A 12,574-nucleotide genomic window follows, 5' to 3' on the forward strand; every position below is an offset into this window, starting at 1 on the left:
GATCTGAGATCTGACGGGAGAGTGTTCCAGATTTTAGGACCTGCTGTGGAGAAAGCTCTTTTGCTTAATGCTGACTTCATCGGTGGGATTTGAAGGTTGTTTTTGTAGGCTTGTCTCACTGGTCTGGTAGAGGTATGGAGTTGGAGAGGGAATTTGAGCTCGAGTGGTGCCAGGTTGTGTAGTGCCTTGTGGGTTACTGAGAGCACTTTGAAAAGTATTCTGAATTTGACGGGAAGCCAGTGTAGGCTTTTTAAGATGGGTGAGATGTGGTCTCTTTTGTTGGACTTGGTTAAGATCCTCGCTGCAGCGTTTTGCAGCATCTGTAGCGGTTTTATGGCGTTTGCAGGTAGACCCAGTAGAAGTGAGTTGCAGTAGTCTATTTTCGTGAGAATGATTGCTTGTAGAACTAATCGGAAGTCTTTAAAATGTAGGAGAGGTCTCAGTCTTTTTAGGACTTGTAATTTGAAGAATCCGTCCTTTACGATGTTATTTATGAGTGATCTGTAATCCCACACTCCCCGAACTGCGAGGCATTGCTTTCATCCCTAAAGGCTATGGGATTCATTCAAATCGTTAACAGCCCCCCGCACATGGCTGGTCATACATTAGACCTCGTCTTCATAAATTCAGGTCTCACCCTCCCCTCATCACCCCACAGCGTTCATATTCCCTGGTCAGACCACCGGATGATCATCACCGATCTTGCTATCAAGGAAAACCCAGCTCCCACCCTCTCCAAAACCACGATCCACTACAGAAAATCCTGCACCTTAGAGGACCTTAGAGCCCAACTCTCAACTGAAATTGCCAACCTGGACTTCTCAGACGCAGACTCAGCCATCGCCTCCTGGCACAACATCACAAATAAGGTAGCGGAAAAAATCTGCCCTTTACAAACAAAAGAGCTAGACCCTCACACCTTGAACAGAAAACCCTGGTTCACACAGGAACTGAAAAAAATCAAACTAGAACTAAGACGCAAAGAACACGTATGGAGAAAGAGACCCACCACTGATAATCAAACTGAGTACAAAACCCTCATGCACACTTACAGAAATAATATCCTCCATACAAAAAGAGACTATTATGCCAGTAAAATTCACAACTTCTTCTTCGACGCCAAAGCTTTGTTCTCCTACGTCACAGAACTCACCAAACCTAACGCTCAAGTCATCCCAGATGAACAAGCACACACAAAGTGCACAGAACTAGCAATTTTCTTTGAAAACAAAATCCTCAAACTTATAGCCCCGTTGACATCCTCAAATACTGGTTCACCATCTCACTGCACCCCCAGCATAGACCAGAAAACACAACTAATTTCCTTCGAACCTACTACCTCCCTGGAAATTGAATCCATGCTCAAAAAGATGAAACCCTCCACTCATCCTATTGACCACATTCCATCGAAACTATTGCTCTCCATTCCAGAAATTATCTCCAAGCCCCTAGCGAAGATTATCAACTGTTCGCTAACTCAAGGAACCGTACTGGACACACTGAAACTATCCACACTCAAGCCTCTCCTTAAAAAACCCAATCTGAACCCATCTGACCCATCAAATTTTCGCCTGATTGCTAATTTGCCATTTATAGCCAAACTTATGGAGAAAGTAGTAAACAGTCAACTCTCAGAATACCTAGAGGAAAATAAAATTCTAGCTCCAGCACAATTTGGTTTCCATAAATCCCTCAATACAGAATCCCTTATCATTTCTCTGACAGACAAAATCTACTCAGGCCTCGACAAAAAGACCTCATACCTGCTGGCTCTACTTGATTTATCAGCGGCCTTCGACACGGTGAAGCACTCCATTCTTATCAACCGTCTAGCAGACATCGGTATAACAGGAACAGCTCTGGACTGGTTCAAATCATTCCTCGACAACAGAAAGTTCAAGGTTAGAATAAATAACAAAGAATCGCAACCGGTCAAAGCCACTCTTGGGGTCCCTCAAGGATCCTCTTTATCCCCTACTCTATTTAACATCTACCTCCTACCTCTCTGTCGACTCCTCACAAACCTAAAAGTGACGCATTTTATCTACGCCGACGATGTCCAGATCCTGATACCAGTATCAGATTCAATAGCCAAAACACTCAACTTCTGGAACACCTGTCTACAATCAATCAACACACTCCTCACCAGCCTCAATTTGATGCTCAACACCGCAAAAACTGAACTGCTACTCATCACACAGGATGAAAACTCCTCATCAATTCAAACGCTCTCGACCACATATGTAAGAGATCTAGGAGTAACCAATTGATAACCGACTGAATTTAAAAAAATTTGTCACTAACACAACTAAAGAATGTTTCCACAAACTACATTTACTAAGAAACCTGAAACCTCTCCTCCATCTACAGGACTTCCGTATGGTTCTCCAAGCTATCCTATTTTCGAAAATAGACTATTGCAATTCCATCCTAATCGGCCTTCCAGCAGTCACTACAAAACCACTACAAATGATTCAAAACTCCGCAGCTAGGATTCTGACCAACACCAGCAGATGTGAGCACATCACCCCTATACTAAAGAGCCTACACTGGCTCCCCATTAAGTTCAGAATCCTTTACATAGTGCTAACTATTATACACAAATCCATCCACTCACAAACATCACTCGAATTAAACCGCCCTCTCCAAGTCCATACAGCGTCTAGACCCATCAGACAAATACATCTAGGCACCCTCTACGTACCCCCAGCCAAATCTTCAATGAAGAAACGTGCCTTCTCCATAGCCGGTCCCACACACTGGAACAATCTACCATCAGACCTCCGCCTAGAACCATGCCTGCGGACTTTCAAGAAAAAATTGAAAACCTGGCTCTTTACGGAAGCCTTCACGTAAAACCCCATGCCAACCTTAAAGGCCCACACTTAACCAGTGTTTAGGAGAACCAGTCCAACCAGTTTAACCTGTTTCCTTCTTCCGTTCAGTTTTTCTACTGTTTTCTATCTAGCATATTTATTATTATAATTACTCATTGTTCTTTGCTTTGTTTTCAATGTCTATTGATCTCTGATTATTGACTATTGTTCTATATACTATATTTATTATCATAATTAATCATTGTTCTATGCTTGTGTTCAATTTTTTGTTCTCTGATTAGTGATTATTGTTCTATGTACACCATATTTATGGTAATTCTGGTTATATGTAAACCGAAGCGATATGTACCAGTACATGATCTTCGGTATATAAAAAGTCATAAATAAATAGTGGGGCTGCGCAAAGTTCTACACAGATGCATACCTCTCCTGAAGAGCTTCCACCATTGAGAGTAAGTTCTTACTATGAGGTAGTGGATTTTCTTCCTCTGGGAAACTAGAAGGAGAAGTGTGATCAGATCATTCTGAATTCCTATTGGCTGTTTCCCTCTGACCAGCAGAGATCTCATCATTGGCAGGGTCTTGGCTCAATGTTCCTCCCATGGTTGGAGGAGAAGGAAGATTCCCCAGTCATTCCTTTAGACCTGCTGGACTTGTCTCCATCATGCTTTTCCTCTGGAGGAGCTATGCTACTCCCAGGTTTTTGGATAAACTGACAGACACTGTCCAAAGACCCAAGAACATATGCCTGCTAGCTTCTTCAAACTCCAGCAGACATCACAGCTATCCAGGTTCACAAACTCCTCAAGGACCTGCAGGTAAGGAAGTGGCAGATTCTGACGAGCCTTCTGGTAGCCCAGAAGTTGGGACTAGTACAGAGTTCATGTCTCTAGAGTTTAGGGTAGTCCAGCTACCACATCATTCTGTGGTAGTGTATTCATTGAAATGTGGTAATCACACACATGATCACTCCAGTGCACATCTTGAAAAGGATCTAGAAGTGTTGATGCTTTTTTTTTTTGGGGGGGGGGGCGCCTTCAGTGCATCCATGCTGTTCCCAGATTGACTTACCTTCTATACATGATGCAATCTTTGCAAGAATACTTGCAAAAGCTAAAGCCTTTGACAGAATCAGCAGACTTTGAGCAAACAGACTTCCATTGAATAGTGGAAGATATGGCGGAATGTGAGAAGCACCTTATTCAATTTATGAAGCTTTTGATACCACAGCCAGGACCCAGCCACTTCCATAGGAGCCTGAAGGCTTGCATAGTTGCAAGATCAAGTAGTGATAGCTCTTATTTAAGAAGCATCGATTCATCTTCCTTGCTATCATCAGCCATGGTGGGGGACCAGCCAGCTTCTGCCCGACATTAGGATTTTTCCTCCCAAGTATCCAGTCTACCAAAGATGTCTTTTTTCACTCTTTTTCAGCAACACCAAGCACAGCAGCCGCCCACTCAGTCAATTGAGGAATAGGTGTTGGCTAAAGGCTCAGCAGCAGATGCAGCCTAAGCCTCGGACCAGGTTTTGACAACTTTGAGACCTGCTGCCATGCTAGCCTTCTTCCTGGAATGGCTGTGTGGCATATGATTACTGCTTATGCTTCCCTCATCCTCCTTTAATCCAATATATTTGTCTTCAGCTCTGACCTTCTGACTCCAACTACAGCTGGCGGTAGAAACATTCTTTCAGTAGATAGTGGTTGAACCTGTCCCTTCTCAAGAGTATAGCCAGGGATTCTATTCCTGGTATTTCCTAACCTTTCTCACCCCAAAGAAGTCAGGGGGATTGAGACCTATATTGGATTTGTGGAGACTGAATAGATTGTGTAGAAGAGGATCAAGATGAACTCCTTCCTTTCATTCAACCATGGATTGGATGTGTGCCCTGTATCTGAAGGACGCTTATGTATTCATTCTCATATTACCCTGCCCATTGGAAGTTCTTGAAGTTTGTGGTTAAAGATGCACACTACCAATACAAAATGCTCCCTTTACTGTCTTTTGGCAGTTTATGGTACTGATGGCAAGCTTTGTCAACAGGGAGTTTGTGTGAATGGTTGGTTACAGGTCCATCTCCATCAGGAGTTCTGGAATTACTCGAGGACCATATGACTGCTCCAGTCCCAGGGTTTCCTGTTAATTTTGTTAAGTCTCTGTATTCTGATTCTCTGTATTTAAATTCTGTATTCTGATTCTGTTAAGTCTCTGTATTCTGATTCTCTGTATTTAAAGTTCACAGTTGTATTGGAAATATTTATTACGTTACGCTATACTTTACACACATTGTTATTTGTAAACCGGGTTGATGTGATGCCTATCATGAAACTCGGTATAACAAAAATAATAAATAAATAAATAAGTCAAATCTAGTTCTGTGTCAGAATTTAGTTTGTAGGAGCTTGTATAGACTCTCTTCAGAAAACGTTTCTCCTTATCGAAAGAGCCACATTGCTGATGGACCTTGTAAGGCTTTCCTTTCAGAGGACCGAATATTGATAAAGTCGCTCATGATCTTCCTCAAACACATGGCTGCTGTGGTGCATATGGCTTCTCTGCCTCATCTGTAAATTCAGGGACAGCAGTGGGATCAGTTATCCCAAAATCTCTGTGACCTCCGGGATGAAAGCATTCCATCAGTGGTGGATGAATCTGGAAATTTTAAAGGTTGGGTCTTGCTATGTGTTCCAATGTATCCCACAGTGGGAGCACTGAGAGGAGAGGATCAACTTGCTGGTGGCTGAAAGGAATCAGTAAGTTTTTGCTTGGGACATTTTCTTTTTTAAAAGTATTGGGGCAAAATTAACTATTTGAGAATATTATTTAGTGTGTTTGTGCTTTTAATAATCAGGCAGCAAAAAAACAGAAGTTAGACTGTATTTTTAAATAGTCAGTAAGGCAGCTAGTAAGCAGAAGTTAGTATTTGTATATTAAAACAAAAAACAACAAAAAAAAGTAGCCAGAAGCTAGAAATAAGCTATGAGCAGTGTATACCTAAGTAAAAAGGTTGAAAAGTTCAGTTACTCACCCTTGGAAAGGTGTTAAGGTAGTGTGATTTGGTTTGATTAGGTACCAACATTTGTTAATCAAGAGAGTAGTGAGTCACTCTGGCTGATTAACTGAATTTAGACTGTAGAGTTTGACAAAGTTCCTCATGAAAGGCTTCTAGGAAAAGTAAAAAGTCATGGGATAGGTGGCAATGTCCTTTCATGGATTACAAACGGGCTAAAAGACAGGAAACAGAGAGTAGGATTAAATGGACAATTTTCTCAGTGGAAGGGAGTGGGCAGTGGAGTGCCTCAGGGATCTGTACTGGGACCTGTGCTTTTCAATATATTTTTAAATGATCTGGAAAGAAATACGACGAGTGAGGGTACCAAATTTTGCAGATGATACAAAATTGTTCAGAGTAGTTAAATCACAAGCAGATTGTGATAAATTGCAGGAAGACCTTGTGAGACTAGAAAATTGGGCATCCAAATGGCAGATGAAATTTTAATGTGGATAAGTGCAAGGTGATGCATATAGGGAAAAAATAACCCTTGCTATAGTTACAAAATATTAGGTGCTACCATCCAAGAAAGAGATCTAGGTGTCATAGTGGATAACACAATGAAATCGTCAGTTCAGTGTGCTGCGGCAGTCAAAAAAGCAAACAATGTTGGGAATTATTAGAAAGGGAATGGTGAATAAAACAGAAAATGTCATAATGCCTCTGTATCGCTCCATGGTGAGACCGCACCTTGAATACTGTGTACAATTCTGGTCGCCGCATCTCAAAAAAGATATAATTGCGATGGAGAAGGTACAGAGAAGGGCGACTAAAATAAGGGGAATGGAACAGCTCCCTATGAGGAAAAACTAAAGAGGTTAGGGCTTTTCAGCTTGGAGAAGAGACGGCTGAGGGGGGATATGATAGAGGTGTTTAAAATCATGAGAGGTCTAGAACAGGTAGATGTAAATCGGTTATTTACTCTTTCAGATAATAAGACTAGGGGGCACTCCATGAAGTTAGCATGTGGCACATTTAAAACTAATCAGAGAAAGTTCTTTTTCACTCCACGCACAATTAAACTCTGGAATTTGTTGCCAGAGAATGTGGTTAGTACAGTTAGTGTAGTTGTGTTTAAAAAAGGAATGGATGAGTTCTTGGAGGAGAAGTCCATTACCTGCTATTAAGTTCACTTAGAGAATAGCTGTTACTATTACTAGCAACAGTAACATGGAATAGACTTATTTTTTGGGTACTTGCCAGGTTCTTATGGCCTGGATTGGCCACTGTTGGAAACAGGATGATGGGCTTGATGGACCCTTGGTCTGACCCAGTATGGCATGTTCTTAAGTGACACTGTCTATTAGTGCCTCCACTAAGGGTTGGGGAGCACATGCTTATGTGGTAATAACCCAAGGGTTGTGGTTCCCCAGTGGAGATACATCTGCAAATCAACTACCTGTAACTGCAAGCCATCCCCTATGTTCTAAGGCTTTTTTTTTCACATTGTTTCAGGAAAGAGAATCTCAATCCAGATGGACAACCAATTGCCCATGTTCTATAGAAGCAATCAAGGATATATGGGCTTTTATGCCTTTTAACAGAAAGCCCTCTGTATCTGGTCATCAAAATGCCCATCTCTAAGAAATCTACCATATGGGAATCCAGAATATGTTGGCAGATCATCGCAGCAGAATATTACAATTGCATGCATGCTCCTTGGATCGTTATCGCAAATGAGTTGTCAGTTGATAGGTAATACCGGTGATCAACTTGTTTGTCTTATAGAAAGTTGAAGTTCTAGTACATGCATCCAAGCAGCTATAAATCAGCTTCTGACGCTTTTGTGCTAGACTGGAATAGTCCATAAGAACATAATAAATTGCCGTGCTGGGTCAGACCAAGGGTCCATCAAGCCCAGCATTCTGTTTCCAACAGAGGTCAAACTAGGCCTGGCAAGTACCCAAACACTAAGAAGATCCCATGCTACTGATGCCAGCAATAGCAGAGGCCATTCCCTAAATCAACTTGATTAATAGCAGTTAATGGAATTCTCCTCCAAGAACTTATCCAAACCTTTTTTAAACCCAGCTACACTAACTGCACTAACCACATCCTCTGGCAACAAATTCCAGAGCCTAATTTTGCGTGGAGTGAAAAAGAATTTCTTCTATTAGTCTTAAATGTACTACTTGCTAACTTCATGGAGGGCCCCCTAGTCCTTCTATTATCCAAAAGTGTAAATAACTGATTCACATCTACTCGTTCAAGACCTCTCATGATTTTAAAGAACTTTATCATATCCCCCCCAGCAGTCTCTTCTCCAAGCTGAACAACCCTAACCTCTTCAGCCTTTCCTCATAGGGGAGCTGTTACATTCCCTTTATCATTTTGGTCATCCTTCTCCATCGCAACTATATCTTTTTAAAGATGTGGCACCAGAATTACATACAGTTTTCAAGATGTGGTCTCACCATGGAGCGATACATAGGCATTATAACATTTTCTGTTTTGTTAACCATTCTATTCCTAATAATTCCTAACATTCTGTTTGCTTTTTTGACAGCTGTAGCAAACTGAGCCGACTATTTCAAAGTATTATCCACTATGATGCCTAGATTTTTTTCCTGGGTGGTAGCTCCTAATATGGAACCTAACATTGTGTAACTACAGCAAGGGTTATTTTCCCCTATATGCAACATCTTGCACTTGTCCACATTAAATTTCATCTGCCATTTGGATGCCCAATCTTCCAGTCTCACAAGGTTCTCATGCAATGTATCACAATCCACTTGTGATTTAACTACTATGAATAATTTTGTATTATCTGCAAATTTGATGACCTCACTCGTTGTATTCCTTTCCAGATCATTTATAAATATATTGAAAAGCACCGGTCCAAGTATAGATCCCTGAGGCACTCTACTGTTTACCCTTTTCCACTGAGAAAATTGACCATTAAATCCTGTTCTCTGTTTCCTGTCTTTTAACCTGTTTGTAATCCACGAAAGGACATCGCCTCCTATCCCATGACTTTTTAGTTTTCTTAGAAGCCTCTCATGAGGGACTTTAACAGACACCTTCTGAAAATCCAAGTACACTACTTGTAGCCTCCTTCACAGATTCCTTTGATTGCTAGGACTATCCAGAAAGCTCTTCAGGATGAGGATAATTCTTAATGCACCAGCCTGGCGATGGTATGTGTAATATCTGTATCTCATCTTTCAGTTTAGTCTCTGGTTCCATTGTGACCATTTCACTTTCATCAAACAGGAGGGCATGCAGGCTTTGCCATCTAAACCTGCCATTACTAGCGCTAACTAAGTAGATGTTGAATGCACAAGTAGTTTGCTTCTTACTTCTGACCAGAGAGGTAGAGGAGAATATTTCTGCCAGGAAGCCTTCATCCAGAAGATCCTATGGTTTCAAATGGAAGACGTTCTTGACTTGGTGTAAAGCCAGCTAGCTGGATGCTCATCTTCAGGCCTTAGCTTCTCTTCAGTCAAAGTTCATCTCGGTGCCATTGTGGCATATCTCCAAAGGGGATGGGGCTCCAATCTCTTTCCACCCTTCTATCGTAGTTCATGAAAAGGCTGTAGCCTTCCAAACCTCTAGTCAGTGAATGTCCAGTGTCATGGGACCTCCGTGTAGTCCTAGCTGAACTCCATGAAACTTACTTTTGAACCTCTTGAGACTGTGGATTTGAAGTTTCTTACTTTAAAAGTGTTTTCTCATGGCATTATTTTGGTACAGAGTAAGTGAGCTACAAGCTCTGCTTTTGTATTCCCATACCTTCATTTGTTTCATAAGTGTTCTATGAGCTCACTCCAAGTTCCTTTTGAAAGTGATATCTGGGTTTCACATTCATTGTTGGCTACCTACATGCTTTCCAAGACCACATGCACACAAGACAGAATGGCCTTTTTCACTTCTGAACTGTAAGAGAGCCTTGGCATATTACCTAAGGAAGACTCAGCCTTGCTGTCAGACTTCTCAACTGTTCATATCCTTTTATCCCAATAGGTTAGGCAGGGCAATTGCCAAACTCTGACCAATTGGCTATGGTATTGTATAGCACAGTTATGTACTGGCTGGTTTACAGATTAGATACAGACTTTTGCTTATCAAGTAACGGCCATGATGACTTCAGTGGCTCATCTCAGGGCCACTTCTGTTGAAGATATTTGCAAAGCTGCTACTTGCTCGTTCATTTCCACCTTCTTATCCCTTTACTGTCTGGACAGCATGTCCTAAAGAGAAAAACTTTGGTCAAGCAGTTCCATGCAGCCTGTTCACCTAGTAGTCAACTCTGTCTACCTGGTGGGTTCAGGTTGTCTTTTAAGTAATTCTACCACTATACAGTCATCAGCTTTAAACTCCTCTGGTGTTATGGCTAGTTCATGCCTGCTTGTCGACAGAGAAAACAGGTTTGCTTACCTTTTTAAACAGAGTTTTCCATATAAGTAGGATAACTAGCCATACTGTCTCCTTGGAGAGTCTATTATCTTGCTAAATCTTAAGCTCTGGAAGATACTGAAGGACTCAAGATCATGTGTGTGTGAACGCCTCTGCTTGGAATTCTGAGAGTTGGGTCAGTGTCTGTGCCATCAGATAAGGTCATCCACCTATTATGTCTAATTTATGCTGTTGTCTCTGGAGAACCTTGTTTACAGGTGAGCAAATTTGCTTTACCCTCTATATAACTTACAAGAGGAGGAAATATTTTCAAATATTTTTGTGGGTGTGTTTTGAATTGTTTGAAAATTTCTCCCCCTAAGGGAAAAGGGTGGTATGTGAATTTTGCACCTGGTTCAGAACAAGGACAAAGTACCAGCAGCCTGAATTTTTAAAGACAAACTCCACAATATTTTGCTTCTAGCTGTTGTAAATCTTTCATCAGTAATTTCCTTTTTTCTACAGGTGGACCACACAATAATTATGTACTTGATAGGACCAGATGGGAAGTTTGTGGACTACTTTGGACAAAACAAGAAGGATTCAGAAATCTGTGCTTCTATAGCAGCACATATGAGACAACACTAACCAAACTGTTAAATACAAACCAGCACCTATCCCTGGAGTCTTCTGCCCAAACCACAAGTCTACCATGTAAAAGATGTTTTCAGTACTGCATGCACCAGTGAATCTGCTAACAGCATATTTAGCTAACCAAAACTAGTAACGTTATAAAAATATGTAGTAGTAGTAAAGAGATATACTGCCCTTCTCTCTGGCATGTTATCTCTCTGGAACGAGGGGAGTGTGTGATGTGCTGGTCTCTGGAAGGGCATACAGTAATCCATAGTTAGGGACAATAGCTGGCCTTCCTCTGAAAAAAGTGGGGCACAAAGCACACCTTTCTCTTGGAAGGAATGCACACTGCATCTTTTTCATAAAAAGGGGGTAACGTGATGCACCTGTCTCTGGAATGGAGAGGAACATGTAGTGTGCTTGTTTCTAGGAAGTGCATCTAGGATGGAAAATTCCAAACTTTATTAACAAATGATTTGATTATATGCTGACAGCTTCTGAGTCTGTTTTGTGATTGGGTTGGGGTAGAAGGGACAAGCTATGTTTTGTTTGGTTAATTTAATGTGTGCGTGCAAAAGGGATTGTTTTTTATATTTTATATGCAAGATTTAATCGTGTATTGTCTTCATATTGCTGGATGGCAGACTGTATCCTGTTGTGTAAATTAAGATATCAATTTTTTAAAATTTTCTTTAAACAAAATTATCTCTAATTGCTATTTTTGCTGGAAATGTAGGAATGTTTCTTAGACATAATTAAGTAGTAATGGAGGGTTACCACATCTTGTACTCTTAACTTTTCTGTTCCCACTCCACCCCAATTCATTTGCCAGCCATGCATAGGAACTCAAGTATGAATTTGCTGTCCTGCTACCTATCATTAAAATCTGCTCTGAACTGGAAGATAGCCAGTGTAATGCCATTTATTAAAAGGTCTCCAGAGGTGACCTAGGAAATGACCAATGAGCGAGCCTGACATTATGCGGAGAAAAATGATGGAAGAACAGAAGTATTGGGTCTATAGATAAACAAACATGGCTTAATAGAGAGAGCTAGCATGGATTTTGCATAGGAAAGTTATGCCTTACTAATTTATTCAAATTCTTTGAAAGTGCAAGTTGATATAGTGCTCTTGATTTTCAGAAAACATTTCATAAAGTTCCTCATGAGAGAGACTCCTCAAAATTTAAAAAGTTATGGGATAGATGGCAATGTCCTACTATGGATTGGTAATTGTTTAAAGAATAGGCACCAAAAGTAGGACTATTTATTTGAAATGCTTGTAGCCTGCATTATACAATGACCTTGTTCAAAGTGGGTAACAGCCAACGTAAATATTATAGAATCAAAAAGCACCTCTTAATAATAATCTCATCGACAATCTCAGCAGTCTAATTACAGGTTAAAAAATCTATGAATTTATGTAAAATCAGTTACTACAGGACACCAAACCACCATTGCTAACAGTAGCCGAAATGCTTGTGCAAAACAATATACTATAATTGTATTCTAAATACTTTTTATAGTCAGCTGTCACTCACACATTTTCTGGAACAAGAGTTCTCACCCTGCCTGGGGACACACCTAGCTATTCAGGTTTTCAGGATGTCCACAATGAATATGCACAAGAGGGGATGTATATAGCATAAATTTTCATTTATAGTTTTATGTCCTTTCATTTGAGAGCTTTGTCTTTTTAAATTTTGGTTTCAG

At 40.7% G+C, this 12,574-nt stretch overlaps 1 protein-coding gene across 2 annotated transcripts in view; it reads left to right on the forward strand.

Moving 5' to 3' along the window:
* LOC115090758 (protein SCO1 homolog, mitochondrial) overlaps positions 1-11,766 on the forward strand; it is a 96,735-nt gene extending 84,969 nt beyond the window's left edge. For both annotated transcript variants that reach the window (XM_029600246.1, XM_029600247.1), the window contains exon 7: positions 10,752-11,766. In XM_029600246.1, coding sequence (XP_029456106.1) covers positions 10,752-10,874 — 123 coding nt within the window. In that variant the 3' untranslated portion in view covers positions 10,875-11,766. The remainder of the gene's footprint in view (positions 1-10,751) is intronic.
* Positions 11,767-12,574: the final 808 nt, after the last annotated feature.

The sequence above is a fragment of the Rhinatrema bivittatum genome, chromosome 4, assembly GCF_901001135.1.
Source record: "Rhinatrema bivittatum chromosome 4, aRhiBiv1.1, whole genome shotgun sequence".
Classification (NCBI taxonomy): Eukaryota; Metazoa; Chordata; class Amphibia; order Gymnophiona; family Rhinatrematidae; genus Rhinatrema; species Rhinatrema bivittatum.